The sequence below is a fragment of the Gopherus evgoodei genome, chromosome 7 (genome assembly GCF_007399415.2).
Source record: "Gopherus evgoodei ecotype Sinaloan lineage chromosome 7, rGopEvg1_v1.p, whole genome shotgun sequence".
In the NCBI taxonomy this organism is placed as follows: domain Eukaryota; kingdom Metazoa; phylum Chordata; order Testudines; family Testudinidae; genus Gopherus; species Gopherus evgoodei.
The window spans coordinates 74689341-74704420 of NC_044328.1; the positions used below are offsets into that span (position 1 = coordinate 74689341).

General features: G+C 47.2%; 1 protein-coding gene across 15 annotated transcripts in view; it reads left to right on the top strand.

Moving 5' to 3' along the window:
- CAMK2G (calcium/calmodulin dependent protein kinase II gamma) overlaps positions 1-15080 on the top strand; it is a 163689-nt gene that overhangs the window by 55368 nt on the left and 93241 nt on the right. For all 15 annotated transcript variants that reach the window (XM_030569650.1, XM_030569651.1, XM_030569652.1 and 12 more), the window contains exon 3: positions 11758-11817. In XM_030569650.1, the coding sequence (XP_030425510.1) occupies positions 11758-11817 (60 nt within the window). The remainder of the gene's footprint in view (positions 1-11757; positions 11818-15080) is intronic.

Here is a 15080-nt window from a genome sequence, read left to right on the forward strand (position 1 = left end):
CTGCAGTCCAGGGGTGGGGTGGGGCTGGGCTGTGCCTCCATGTGCTGCCCCTGCCCTGAGTGCCCCTGCGGCAAATGGGATGCTGTGGGGGTGGTGCCTGGGGGCAGAAGCACGTGGAGGCCCGCTGGCCCACCCCACCTTAGAGCCCCAGGTAAGTAATGCCCCCCTGCCCCCCTCCCAGAGCCTACACCTCCTCCCCCTCTCCATATTCCCCCTCCCTCCCCCAAACTCCCTTCTAGAGCCTGCACCCCCTTCCCCTTCCCACACACCCCCTCCCACCCCCAAACTCCCTCCCGGAGTCAAACCTCTCACTCCTTATGCACCCCTCCCCCAGAGCCTGCACCCCAAACCCCTAGCCCAGACCTCATCCCCCACTCAAACTCTGTCCTAGAGCCTTAGGCAGGTGGGGGGGCGGAGTTTTTGCTGAGTTTTGTCGGGACGGGTTCTGGGTGGCATGAGTGACATTAGCCTACAGGGAGCATTTGAGGACTGGCACTGACCATAAGGTAAATTGAGTTTGAGACCCCTGCTGTAAAGTTTCTCCCAGGCAGCAGACCATAGTGTTTTAAAAGCCCTTCACTGTAGCACACATGAACAGGATCTGAACAAATGGTGTGACTGATGGGGGAACAAAGTGGGACCAGGTTGTACAGAACAGGATAAGAAATGCCTGTGATTTCCCTGCTGTGATCCAGCGACCTCTTTGTGCCAACTGGCAGAGGGCATGAGGGTACTAAGAGTTGCAGGGATCCCCTGGCTCTGGTGTCTGTGTACTAGCCTGCAGAAGTGACATGTGAGGTCTCTAATGAAAACCTGTGTTAAGAGGCATGTGGGGATGCCATGTAAGAAGATGTGTGTATCTATTGGCCTTAAGAACATAATTTCCTTGTCGTTAAAGTCAGGTCAGTCAAGGGCAGCATATCTTGAGGCATACTTCTCCAACACACTTATTTCCCTGGGGGACCACTGTGTATTGTATGTCTCACAATAGAAGTCTATTAGCATACTGAGTCCAATACTAATGAAGATCCTGTGGAGACTTCAGAAGAAAATTGACAGGAAGAGGTAACAGTGTGGGGAGACGCTCCCTGTTTTCAGGTGATGATCAGACATCTGGTCTGTCCTGTCGGGGTGAAGAAGACTCCATGGGATCCTTCACCAGGACATAAGCAGTGGGTTTGCTTCTTGGGAAAGGGCTCTCAGCCAGGCTCGGCTAAAAATGCTGGGAAGAGCTTTGGGCAAGAGACTTCTTGAGATAGGGGGATAACTTGTCCGCTGAGCTTAGGCCACAGAAAGCCTGTTATGATTTTGTTTTCTATGTGAACCTTTGTTTCATTCTGTTTGCTATCGTGACTCTGGTCTCTGTTAAATAAACTTGTTCTTTCTTTCTCTATAAACAAGTCTGAGTGCAGTGTGTTGAGCGAAGCTGTGTTCGAAGGGGAGCTAATAGGCAGCGATGTACTGTTCATTGGGGAACAGCGGGGCTGGTAATTCTGTTGGCGTCCAGTGGAGCAAGGGCTGGACAGTGCAGGGGACACCTGGTGAGATGGGGATGTGCCTGACGCTAGCCTGTAGAGAGAGTGAGGTCTGGAGGGGAGTGCTTATGTGAACGGTAGCTGCTAGTGGTGTCAGTGAGCTGACCCCGGGCAGGCACAGACAAGGTTCCCTCACGCTAAGAGCAGGTGGTAGCAAGGTGCCTCCCCACCTTGGGTACCTGTGAGGAGTGTCACACCTACTATCTCCTGAGCTCCCATCTATGCCTCTCTGGCCTACGGCCCCTGTAGGGAAAGATCAGCGGTGACTGGGGTGACATGTAGCAAATCTGTCTCCACCCTGGAGCCTCCTTCCAGTGTTGTTTTTTAATATTAATTTATTCATACAATTAACCCTGACTGTGCTGTCAGTCTTGGTGCTGCGATTCTGCACTGATTGAGGAATTTGACCTCCTTCGTCCCCGGAGGCTCCTGGCAAGTTGCTAGTGTAGCATTCAGCGTCTATCTGAGAGCCCGAGACATCAGTCGTCTCCTCCTCCTCCTCCTTCTCGTCCTCCTCTAGCGCAATCACATTCCTTTCCCCCTACTCCTGGCTGCAGAAGATGCTCAGTATTAAGGTTCCTTCTGAAAATGGAGAGAAGGTTGCCATGTGCAGAAATCTCCTCCCTGTTTCCAATCCTCCTCCCTACCCCACCTGAGGGGAAGAAACCTCCAGTGCATCACCTAGCAAGTTTGCTGAGAGAGGAAACAAAAATATATACGGGGTAAGGATGCGGCTTGTGGCATTGAGGTAGACGTGTCAATAGCAAGGCTCAGGGAACACCTTTTTGGATCAATTGCTTGATCAGTCTGGCCTTAGGCGCTTTATATCCTCCTCCCCTTCATTCCTAAAATGCCACACAATTTTGAATTCGTCTGTCCTTGATACCCCTCTGTGTGTTTGGGAAATGCTGTAATTGCCACCTTAGATGTGGGAGCCGTGGCACAAAAAGAATAAATAACTTGTCCCAGGCTAGTGCCTGAGCCAGTGGACTATCTTTGCTCCCTGCAGCCATCTTGTAAATGGGGCCAAGTAGCTATTGCTCCTCTGTCTGCATGGTGCGATGTGGTATTCCTCTTTGTACAGCTCTGACACCCAACTGTGGAAACTGCCTGCTAGCTCTTCTGTGCTGTGGCTTTCTTTCCTCAGGCTTTATACTGCTGCCCAGCCCTGTAGTATCTGAGCACTTTCCATGCATAATTGATAAGCAAAAGTGCAGTCCCTAATGGACTTCAGGGAGTCTTTTTGGCCCTTTTCCTTTCTTAAGGTATAAAACAATGCCTTGGAGGGGTATGCTTTGTCTGGTTTTGGGAGAGGAGCGGGTGAATAGAAGATAGTTTTTGTCATACATGCTATGGCAGAAAGGCTTTGTCAGAGAGGAAGGTTTTGCAGCATTTCCTCGTGAAACTGCTGTTTACGAGTGGCAAAAGCAACTTTTTTAGTGCCATACTGGTTTTGTTGGTGCATGTTGTAGCCAGTAGAAGAGGGTACAGTGAAATTAACTCTCACCTTCCTGCCTTTCAAATCCCTCTTTGGGTGGCGGAGAGTATGACCACTCCTTGCTCTTGACCAGGCCAGCAACCCCTTCCCTTCAAAAAACCATACAGTGTGCAGTATTGATACGCCACTGGGAGTGGTCTGATAAGAGGTGGAGGGAAATCCTATGGTGTCCAGAGTCCATTTAAACTTGCTGCTCAGTGCCATCAGAGTACTACATGAGAGACGAAGAAGCTGAGTTTGGTCAGTAGAAGTGGCATCTGCAGCTACTGCTGACTTATTAATAATAACTAAGAGCATACTTTTGATCCTCAACATTATGTAAGAAATCAGAGAACTTTAGGAAGTCTCTGGTTTCAAGTCCAGAGTGATGGAACTAGGTCTCAGCAAGTTTAAGGGTTCCTGAGAGTGGGAGTTTAAGCATAAATGGATGAAGAAAAGCATAGAAGACTTGAAGGTGCAAATTAGTCCCTTGCTGCAAAATCTATTTGATGTTAATTTGATTCCCGTCTTAAAACAACTCAGAAGTTATCTTAGCAGCTGGCACAAATTGACTGTCTCCTGGATTGGCACAATGACAGCAATTGAAATGAAATGATTGCCCGGAATTTGCTTCCTCTTCTGGGCTACTCCCATTCTTTTTCTCAGAAAGGTAATCTAAAATTAAGATACCGTTCAACAACAACAACCACAATTACATGTATATGTCTCATGCGGGACGACTGGCAATATGCAGGTGGCATTACTGGTCAGCTCAACTATGTACTCTAGTTGGTATCAGGAAGAGAGAGACACTGGTACAGAACAGAGTTGGAAGATTTCCTTGATTGTTTAATCTTTTGGATGACTTTGGTTGCCTCCACAGATAGATACACAGCATGTGTTTTTTAATTATAACACTTAGGCCATGTCTACACCACATTTATGTTGGCAATTTTTATGTCGCTCAGGGTTTGTTTGTTCTTTTCATACCCCTGAGCAACATACGTTTTGCCCACATAAGTGCTTGTGTGCACAGCACTATGATGGTGGAAGATGCTCTCCCGCCAACGTAGCTACCGTCACTCATTGAGCTGGTTTTGTTATGTCGACAGGAGAGCTCTCTCACATCGGCCTAACACAGCTACACAAGCAATCTTACGGCTGTATCGGTACAACTGTGCTGCTGTACGCTTGTAAGTGTAGACATGGCCTTAGTGTGTGACAGAGTAAGTGACAGTCTCATCCTGCCCCTTTCTAGCTTACCTTGGGAGTATTTGGACTTTAAGAGAAGGACGGAGTTAGAGCAGTGGATGTCGCTTCACATGCAGAAGCTTCACAAAATAGATGTAAACTAACTTGGACCATTTTTCATTTGATTTTTGGCTAAGATGCTGTTCTGATGTGCCTGCCCGTCTACTGCCACCCCTGAGGGTCTGAGCACCTGCACCTCTGTTAAAGCTGATAACATTTCCAGCACCTATAGCCGTTCTTGTAATTATGGGTATTATCGTAGTGCCTGAAAAGGAGACTGTGGTAGGTGCCTGCATATACTCTTACATGCTTAACTTTTAGTCATCCCATTTTTTTGAGTATTAGCCTTCCTGGGACTTCCACATAGAGCTCACCTTCCATGGCCATCTTTGTAAGTGCAGGTTCCTGATACGATGGGAACTATCTACTGGAAAACAAACTTCTCTTGAGCCTGAGGTTCCTAATTTGAAGAGAAAAGAGCAGAGGTGCCATTTGTTTACTGGATTTACTTGCATCTAGAGGCAGTCGCTACAAGTATCAGAGGGGTAGCCGTGTTAGTCTGGATCTGTAAAAGCAGCAAAGAATCCTGTGGCACGTTATAGACTAACAGACGTTTTGGAGCATGAGCTTTCGTGGGTGAATACCCACTTTTGAAGTGGGTATTCACCCACGAAAGCTCATGCTTCAAAATGTCTGTTAGTCTATAAGGTGCCACAGGATTCTTTGCTGCTTTTACAGTCGCTACAAGGTGTTTTTTCAGTGGTCACTCACTCTCTCTGCAATTCAGTTGTTTTAGAATGGTGTTTGCTACTTTCTGGAGAAGGTGTGGGAGCAGACACATCTTCCCCCATACACTTCTGCTGGGTATAAATCCTGATTCCATTTCTTGAGGTTACTGGACCCCAGATTCACTCTGGACTCTTTGGAACTTTTAACTCTCATCTCCTCCCTGTCTCCCTAACATGAAAGGAACCCACTTACTGACAAACTTGCAACTAGCAAGAGGTGGGAAATAAGTTTTAAGATGGTCCTGAGCTGAACACTAGAAAAAGACCTTGGCTCTTAGATGTTGTTGCTTTGATTTTGAAAGGTTTGGGTTACCTGCCTGGTAGAAAGTTCACACGAGAGAATGGATCTTTATGGTTTGGCTCCTAATCTGAGAGAAACACAATTCCTCCGTCAGTGAACAATGTTTTTTCTTTATTGTAATACTGCATGTGTGTTCTGACAGCAGTAGGCTTCCTGTTTGTCCCTAGAATCTCCTGCCTTGGTTCCTGTTTGCCATCTTCTTGCAGGTGTATGTTGTGTTTTTTTTATGATTGCTCTGCAAAATCTCTTACTCTTTCTATTGTCTTAATTTTTATTCTCATGGCCTGAAAGTCATCTAATGGCTTAGCTTTAAATGTCGCCCTCTGCTTGTGTTTGTCAAGGATGGGAATCCTCATAAGCTGGTGTGGTTTTTGTTTGTGCTTTTCCTAGGACTTTCAATTGAGAGAGCTCTTGGACAGGTGTGTGGGGATGGGATGAGAAATGTGCACATACTCTTGAAATCTCCTGGGTCAGAATGTATATATATCCCCTTGGGGGCTGTTGGAAAGACTTTGGCTGGAAAGTAGTGTTTTTGGTTACAGCTGCCTAAAGCTGTAATGAAGACCCTCTTTGCGTCTCCTGGGAGTAAGAGGCGGTCAGAGCATCCACAGCTACAGATGAGGCTGTTGGGAGGGGGAGTTGATATTATGCAGCATATGCATAGCAGGAATGTCATGCTGCTGTAATGCACCTGACAACTAATAATCTCTTCCAATGTTCTCTACGCCCTCCTCTCAAGTTCTCGAATCTCCGCCTCATCTCCTTTTTAGGTTTATTGCAGGCTTCCAAATCATTCAGGTCTGCCTTTTGGAGTCAGAAGGAAACACAACAGAGATGGTTTTCCCTTTCCTTCTCTGTCTCTCCCCTTCTCCCCCCTTCCCACCGCCATCCCCACAAGCTGATTAGGCACAATGACCTTTTTCATCATATATTTTTGTCTGTGTTATGTAAACATTCCAGGTTGACAGCTCTAGACTGCTGTGGCTTGCAGATGTCCTGTGTACTGTGTGTCTGTCTGAAAGCATTCTCCTCCAGGCTCTGATGGCCCTGCAAGAAAAAGCTTCCTAATTATAATTCTCATGGGAGGCATTTTGAGCTAGTGGCTGGAGCAGGGAGGTGGGACTCCTGGTCTCTGTTCCTAGCTATGTCGTTGGACAAACCTGTTGTACCTCAGTTTCCTCATCTGTAATATTTACATATTACTTGTATGTAATGCAAGGGGACTGTGAAGCTAGATAGAAGTTCTCAGTCTTCTGAACATTTCAAACGACTGGGACTGGGGAAATGCACGTGATAGTGGTACAGGAGTGTCACTGTAGTTAAGGTTACATCATGACACCTGTTCAAAGGTTGACCTTTCTAATTTTTCGAATATTGACATGCTTCGTTTGCGTAGTTGGATTTCTTTTAAATTTGGTATGCTTTAAGAGGGTGAAGGCTAGGCAGTGACCCAAATTTGGAGTCATTTGAGCGAGGGCTTCCAGAGAATAAGCCCCCAAAAGAATAACCATTTTAAAATAAATCCCTAGGTGAGACTTTTTGCGAAGTCAGAGACCAAACTGTTGAAGAGCTAGGAGTGAAAATGGTCTCAATCTGTTGAGTTTTACGCCCGGGATTGCATGGTACTCACTAAATCTTTGGGGGATCTGAGTTCAGAACAGTATTTAGGAAAATGTACACGTTTACACTGCACACTCTCCTTTTGTCTTCCATACACAGTGCTTCCTGTGTGTATATGCACATGTGTTGGTGTTTGTTTTTCCCCGGCTTAGTTAGCAGTTTCTATAAGATGGTCCATATGTTGTAGTGTACAATCACTTTCCTTACACCCTGGTCTTGCAACAAGTGTTTGTTTTAACTTGACACTTGCGAGTAGTCCCATTCAGTTGAGTGAGACTACATGTATGTGTAAAGTCTATGAAGCAGAGGGTCTGAATTTCCACAATCACTCATGGAAAAGCCCATTCTAGATAGCACCTGAAAACTGAAGGGCAAATACAGATTTTGTATTTGCATTAATAATTTTAAAATTTAAATACGTTGTCTTTTTAAAACAATTTTTTAAAACATCCACTTAGTTAACTATCTGTTTATTAAGCAATGTTTTGCAGAGTAAGAGTAGTAATGAGGCTTTTTGTTAGCTTGGAGTTGCTCTTTCAGAATAGTAATGCCAAGAGAAGTAGTGTTATCTAAAATGTACAGCTTCCTGATTGCTGAACAAAAATCCAATAACTGTACTTGCTTAAAGGCAACCTGGCAAAGGGATCTCAGTATTCACTGTCCTAATGTGCACATCAAGTATAAATACGTTTTGCCCTTCAGTTTTCAGGTCGGTTTGTGTTAATCATAATATTACTCAACACCGAGTTTTGTATCATTTCTACTTCACCACAAGCAATCTATTTAGAATGGGCTTTTTCGTCGGTGATTGTATAAAGTTGTGCTCTCTGCTTCATAAATTGTGAAGAAGTTCAAAAATCAAAAGATTTTGGTTTATGGCTGGAAAACATTGCAGCTGACTTAGAAAGATATTGTAGAGGATACTGTACCTTAGCTTTGTGAGGTATTAGATATTAAGGGCAAATTTTTATCAATGAGGATAATTAATATTTGTAACAACCTAGCTATGGCTGTGGTGGATTCTCCATCATTTGAAGTCCTTTACATTGTGACTGGATCTCTTCTAAAAGATGTGCGGTAGCTCAGCTCAGAAGTTATGGAGGGCAAACCAGATGATTGTAATGGTCCCTACTGGCTGTAGAATATGAATTCCTCAAACCCAGGTCAGGATGTGTTGTTTTATTTATTAGCTGCAGAGTTACAATTGCTGGAGATTTGGGGGCTATGAAGGAAGGAATATTTCCTTGCTTGACAGATGGTGTGTGAAAATCTTTGAAGTTTGATCCATGGGAAAATGGCTGACCTTCTGAACTATTGGTAAGACAGATATTTGAACACATGGCTGCCTTTTGTCACTCCTGCTGAAGCTGCGAGCTAGTTTAGCAATCAGCAAATCTTACAAACGTCTCTCCTTGGCTTCTGAGGATTCCATGAATGCACTATTTGTTTAGTACCTTGTGCCTGATGCTGATCCCTGTGACTACCTTTTTTCTTACTTTCTTGGTTTTATGTAATCTTCCTTTATTTGTGACCACAATAAACAGGCCAATAAGATTAGAAAGAGCATTAGGAAAAGATTCAATAGGAAGCCACGCTGTATTACAGGGTATGCTGTTAGACTAGATGGGACCAACAGGCCTCTTCACCTCTGATCTCTGGTCAGAGATTGAGTGTAATGTGTGCGGCAAGGAAGAGGGGTTTAAAAGGGCCATCTTGTCTGGTGGGGCCCTTCTTGAGTCTGGAGTTGAAGGGCTCTCTGTTGCCACCTGGAATCAGATTCAGGATCCCCCAGAGCCCATATGAGTCAACCTTTCTGTGTTTGCTTGCTGTCCCGCAGGCTGAACAAGGCTCTTGCTGTTGGGGGCTGGAGCAGCTGCACACGGCCAGGAGGTGCCTTCCCTCTCAGAGCTGTGCTGGAGTTGGGCTGTTTGGTTACCCTGGAGACAGAGCATTGTGGAACGCTTTCCTCGGACCAGAAATAGTTTGCTGTACCTTGTGACTGGAGTGCTCTCCTCCTCCTTCCCTGGTCTGGGGCCAGCCCTTGTGTGTGCTGGGAGATAGGAGTGTCAGGCCATGGCCCCGTGTCACAAGCTCTGGTGCGGGTGGGGACACAGTCAGTAGCCTGGTCCCCTGCTCCTGCTCCCTGCAGTGACAGTGTAAGGTTTCAGGGGAGTAATTGCGCTTGAGTTAGGTCCCCTCTGGTGTTTCAGTGGTTATGTCATATCTGTTGAGGCTGTGACGCTGTAAGCTGGCTGTCAGGGCCCAGCAGCTGAGTAGCACGTGATGCACTCCTACCTCTCTCTCCCTTCTCATTTGCTCAGCTGTTTGGCCTTTGGCTTCCCTGTGTCCTTACACTTTGCAACAGGTTCTCTACAGGCGTCACTTGTTCACGAGGGCAGCATGATCAGTGTGGGCAGCAGGGCCCCCTGATCTGTAGGTGCTGCCATGTGGAATTGGGAGGCCCTGGGTGGGAGGGGGAAGAGTTTATCTTAATCTCTGACCACTGAGATGAGACTGATAGGAAAGGGTGCCTGATGCTCTACTCACTTATGGTTTGAATGGCACCAGGCACCCAGCAGGCGCAATGGGAGGGTGGCCTTTTCTGGAGAGAGCCTGCAGATCAGGAATGTTCTGCCTTTGGTGTGTCACAGCCTCCATCTCATCCCCAGGGGAGGCAGCAGTCTGTCTCAGATCCCTTTGCTGCTTGTGGCCATGGCTTTAGGCTAGTACAGTCTCTGGCCATTTGGGCCCTGTTGCCCTCTGGAAATATTCTGCGTTCAGTTCCTTCTTTTACAGCTGCAATCAGACTGTGATACTGTGTACTGGTGCAAGACATTCTGGATAGAGTTGCACAGAACTTGGGAGTCTCTTTTCAGAGGGCCTTGCATCAATATTTTTATCTTCTGTCTTCTCCTGACTTCCCACCCATTGAAGTGGGGGTACAACTGTGTCTACACTCCACCCAGCCATCACGGTTTCACATAGCTAACCTCAGCCTTCCAAGGGAAGAGCTTTCAGTGCAGTCTGGAAGCAGCAGGTTACCTTGCAGCTGCTTTGCACAACTTTTGCTGGGAGGGATACTGATACAGGCAGAAACCAAGCCACTCCTTTATCATTACAGGGCCCCTCCAGGCATTCCTGCTTTCTGCTCCTTATTTTGGGGGTGATTCTGGAACGGAACAGTGAAAACATCATAACTGCTAGGACTAGGAAGGAGGGAAGTATAAGAAAAAGATCCCCCCTCAGTCCCCAACAGCCGCAGATGAGGATGTGAGCATCTCTCAATCCATAAAATCAGGCTGTTTGCTACACTGGAGCAATGGGAAAGCTAAGACAAAAATCCTGCAGGTCCTGAGCTGCCCAAGAGGGAGCTATTGTGTGTGGAGCCTTGCCTTGCTCTCCCTGTGTTGCAGCTGTGTTGTTACCTGAGGCTTTCAGGGGCAAGAAGCAGGGTGGTGAAGCCTGGTGAGGAGCCTGTCAATTAAAGCATGTTTCATTCCTGCCACTGACCACACTGTGTAATCTAGCCAGCCAGGCACCTGCCGCTCATGCTGCAGTGTTATGCCGGGGAGAAGGTTTGCTTGCCAGAGAGAGGGCCAGGGAGGACACACGTTTTCAGCTCAGCCTGATGGAGACGCAGAAAGGAAGAAGTGTAGGAGGGGGAGACGGGGTCAGTTCCAGTTTCCTCTGCCTTCCCCATGTGTTGGTGGGCAGGGAAGAGGAACAACGCTGATTTCTCTGTTTCTGGGAGTCTGCATCCCTGGGAGAGCTGGAGTTTAGCAGCTGTTAAAGTTCCTTTCCAAATCTGGCTCTTTTGTGTCCTCTCTGTGAAGCCTTTGCTCTCCCCTCACACCCTCAGATGAGTGTTGTTCCCTCCGGGCGGTGATGAGCAAGGGGAAGATGAGGCTGGGGAGATCCAAGGCTCAGTCAATTTAATGATACATCTCCTTCCTCTTGGCTCCTCAGTTACTGGAAAAACCCTCTGTTCCCTGGGTAACATGGGAAGAGCCCCTGCAGCTCCCTTCCTGCTTCCACATGTATTAAATTTTAGGGGTGGAGAAGCCTTTTCCCCTCGCCTTGATATTTTCTCTTTTAATCCAGATGACCGCCCTGCTTGGACTGACATTGCCTGTCTGTTGCAATAAAATGAGCTTAGCACTTAGCAAGCACTTCTTGAGTGCTTGATCAGCATTCCACCACAGAGCCCATGCACGGGCACTGAATGCAACTGGCAGTGCTCCCCCCTCTGCTCCTCCAGCCCACGTGATGGCTGTGCATTGCTGTGACTCAGTTTATCTTATTGTCTCTTCTGGAAGGTGGCTGAGGTGATTGTTCCTTTTGCACTGAGACCTGGCAGAACTCATTTCACATGAGAGTTCCCAGGTATCTACTCACAAGCTCCTTCTTGAAAAGAGGGCCAGTCTCAGAAGCCATTGAACTCAAATTGGTATTTCACATCTGTGGCAGAGACTAGAGCCCAAAGCGTTCCACCCCGCATTACTTGCTTTAAAGGCAAGTTGGGAAACCCAACTCAGCAATGACCATGGCGGGGGGGGGGGGAGGATGTCATCCACAGCCTTCACTATGTGCAGATGCTTTGCCCCGTGCAGCCTCGCCCCATGACAGTGGTGAGTTCCTGGGAGACTGCTGCATTCCAGCATTTCTAGTCTCACTTAGCCTTCTGCTGACCCGTTGATTCACTGTCTCTCTATCCCATCGGATCTAAGCAAGAGTCTAGTTTGCAGTTTTCCAGCTTACACCCTCTTTCTCGCTCTCTCTTTCCAGATCACCAGAAACTGGAACGTGAGGCCCGAATCTGCCGACTTTTAAAACATCCAAATATTGGTAAGTACCTCCGTGAGGGTGTGGCTAGTGCTTGCTAGACTGTTCCTGGGAATTGGATGGTGAATGCTCACTGCCCAATTCTGGCCTTATTTGCCAGTGAAGCCTCATCGGTTATTCCTTCCTTCCTTCTGCAGTCCCTGCATACAGAGCCATCCCAGTCCGTTCTGTGACGCTGGAGATAGAACCCTGAACCTCCTGGCTTAGGTGTGCACACATGGTGCTCCATGCTGTGCACAGAACTGTCCCAGATCCGGCTCTGTAGCCTTTTTGTTTGGCATTCTGCACCTGGAGCGGGCAGCTGTATTCACCCCACTTCTGCCTCTTGGTGCTTCCTCTGTACACCCCTGAAAAGGCTGCATTCAGTAAGATCCTCAAGTCTGAAGTACAGTGGGCTAAGCTGTCAGCTCTCTCACCACAGCGGTCACTAGCTCTAGAAACAAAAGAGCTGATGCTTTGTTTCCATTCTTGAAAATGTTTTGTCTTCTGCTGAGTGTGGCTCTCACACGGTTGGTTTCCATGGTTATCCTGCATGCAGGTTTATTTTCTTTCTCCCAGCGAAATGGGGAGATGGAGAGAGAATTGCCTGCTTTGAAGGCTTTAGTGTCTGGCTAAAAATAAGTGATGGAGTCACTGGGATAGCTTTGACTTGTGATTCAAGGAGGAGAAAAAAATAACTCAACTTCTAACAAAAAAAACTTATTTACTAAACTGCAGAAACAGGAGCGGGATTGTTTTGCCTTCTGAAACTCCATGGAAGTTTGCCCATCAGTCCTGCTCCAGTGAAATTTGCCATTGTTTGCTAGAAACTGCCTTGAGCAAAAACTTTGAACCCTATTCATTACTGTTATTAATGTATTTTATTGTGATCTAAAGAGGTGTTGGAGCCTACCTCGGAACAAATCTGAGGTGGTTGCACATCTCTGGGGCAGAATGCGGAGTAACACCTTCGAGCAAGTGGCAGGCTCTAATATCGCTCCCATAGAGCCATAGTGCCGTGAGCCGTAGGGAAGGCTTACCTTTGTCACAGCTGCCCTAGGGGATGACATGGGTTTTCTTTCACACAAGTATCCATGGTGGTGGTGGTGTGCCCCCCATCCCCCCCCAATATTTATAAAAAGTGAATTGGAGCCATGGTGCCAGGTTTGACAGCGCCAATGACTAACCCCAATAGCCTCAGAACAGGGTCTGCCTGGGAAGCAGCTGCACAAGTCTCCTCCAGGCTGCTGCACCAAGGTGCTTGCATCCTGACCTGGATGGAGCAGCTCTGGTCGTAGTTCAGTCTGCATGGCCTCTGCGCTGAGACTGCTAACAGAGACGACAGGATGGCCCTTGCTGGGAGATGGAGATTTATGTCTTAATTTAGATTTATATGATCACTTTAAAAAGTGCTTGTCCAAAGCTCTGGGTGCCCATGGCATTATCTGAGAATACAGAAATAAAAGGCAGCAGGTTTCCCAAAAGGCAGGAGGAGGAGGAAGGCCCCCATCACTAAGTGCAGCTTCTTTCCTTCACGGCACATGTCCCCACTCCCTCCCTAAAGGCCAGGGAAAGGAAGTGGCCCTTGCAGTGTGTTCTGAAGGCCAACAGGTATAGGCTGTTTCAGACCGAGGGAGGTGGTGAGTGAATTCCATTATTCAGGGCCCCTCATCCAAAATGCACTGCCAGCAGGTTTCAGACAGAGGCTGCTCCAGCTCTGCTGACTGTGGCTCTGGCCATGGGCAATAGGTGAGAGAGAGAGAGGGAGCCTCAAATAGACAGAAAACGGAGGAGTCCAAAATGTGATACATGTCACTAGTGACAAGTTTGAATAAGCTTTATTTAGAGCTGCATCACAGGTAAACCCTGAGCTTCCATACTATCAGGGCAAACCCATCAGGAAACGAATGGACCAGAAGCTCAGCAACAGAGCCAGGTTAGTGGTACCAAACTCAGCAGGGCCCTCTTAGTACAAAAGCAGCTGAGTCAGGGCACCCACTCACAGTTAATACTTGCAGCATGCATGGGACCGTATGTGCCTGAGCCCAGCGGTGCATGTTTCTAGAATGCCACCAGCCTGAGGAAATATCTTGGAGTGCAGGAGGACTTTCACCGGGAGGCTTTAAAACATGATCCTGTCTTCCCATCCCACTTTTTTAAAGTGATTAGCTTCTGTGAATAAGCTGGTCTATGGCTCTCTTGCATGGTAATGTAAAAAGCTGCAGTGACTCATTTTGGTAGCTAATGTCCAAACTTTTGGTTACCCACAGTATTTTTGCACTGAGACTCATGTAGGAGAAATGGCCATCAAGGTTGTCTCAATATTTTTCTCCTGGTGTGAATTTTTCTTCCTTTTCCTCTCTCCTTCTTTAAATTAATCTATACATCTCTTCTAGGGTGACCAGACAGCAAATGTGAAAAATCAGGACAAGGGTTGGGGGGTAATAGGAGCCTATATAAGAAAAAGACCCAAAAATCGGGATTGTACCTATAAAATCAGGACATCTGGTCATCCTAATCTCTTGTCAGGCTTTCAGCAGATTGTAAGGCTGCACTCAAGGACAGAAATACTCTACAAGCAGAGCTTGCTGCATATGGAAACTGACCAGGATCACAAAAACCTAGTTAGTTTCTCTCTGCAGTTGGATCAATGTGTGAGGAACTTCAGCTGGTACTGGGTGTGTCCCAGTCTTGTAATCAATTACCTGGTATCAGGGCCGGCTTTAAGCCAATTCACCCGATTCTCTGGATCAGGCCGCTCTCCGAAGAGGGCCCCGAGCCTAAGGGGGCCCCACTCCAGGGGTCTTCGGCGACATTTTGGCAGCGGGGGGTCCGCTCCGGGGATCTTCGGTGGCGGGGGGTCCTTCGGTGCTGTGGAAAACCTGGAGTGGACGTCCTGCCGCCGAGTATTCTAGTTGGGCCCTGCAGGTCATAAAGCCGACCCTGCCTGGTATGAGCTTCACCACGCATGTGGGAAGACGCTTATGGCCAGTGGCCAACAGTCTTTTGGCAAGAGGATTTTTTGTCCTAAAAAGAACTTGAAAAAAAAATTTTTTTAAAGGCAACTAGCAGTTGTAGAATTAATTTGAAGACCCCAAGTAACTAGGGACAGGGTACGTTCAATACACCATCAGCTTTAAATCCAGGACATTCAGACCTGCCCTGGGCCTAAAGGTTTCTGCTTGTTGCACTCCCCAATATGCACTATGTTGGTGACATTGCACCACCACCAAACAGTTCCCCAGATTGGAGGCTGCATATAAGGAAGTGGGTTAAGTCATAGTCTT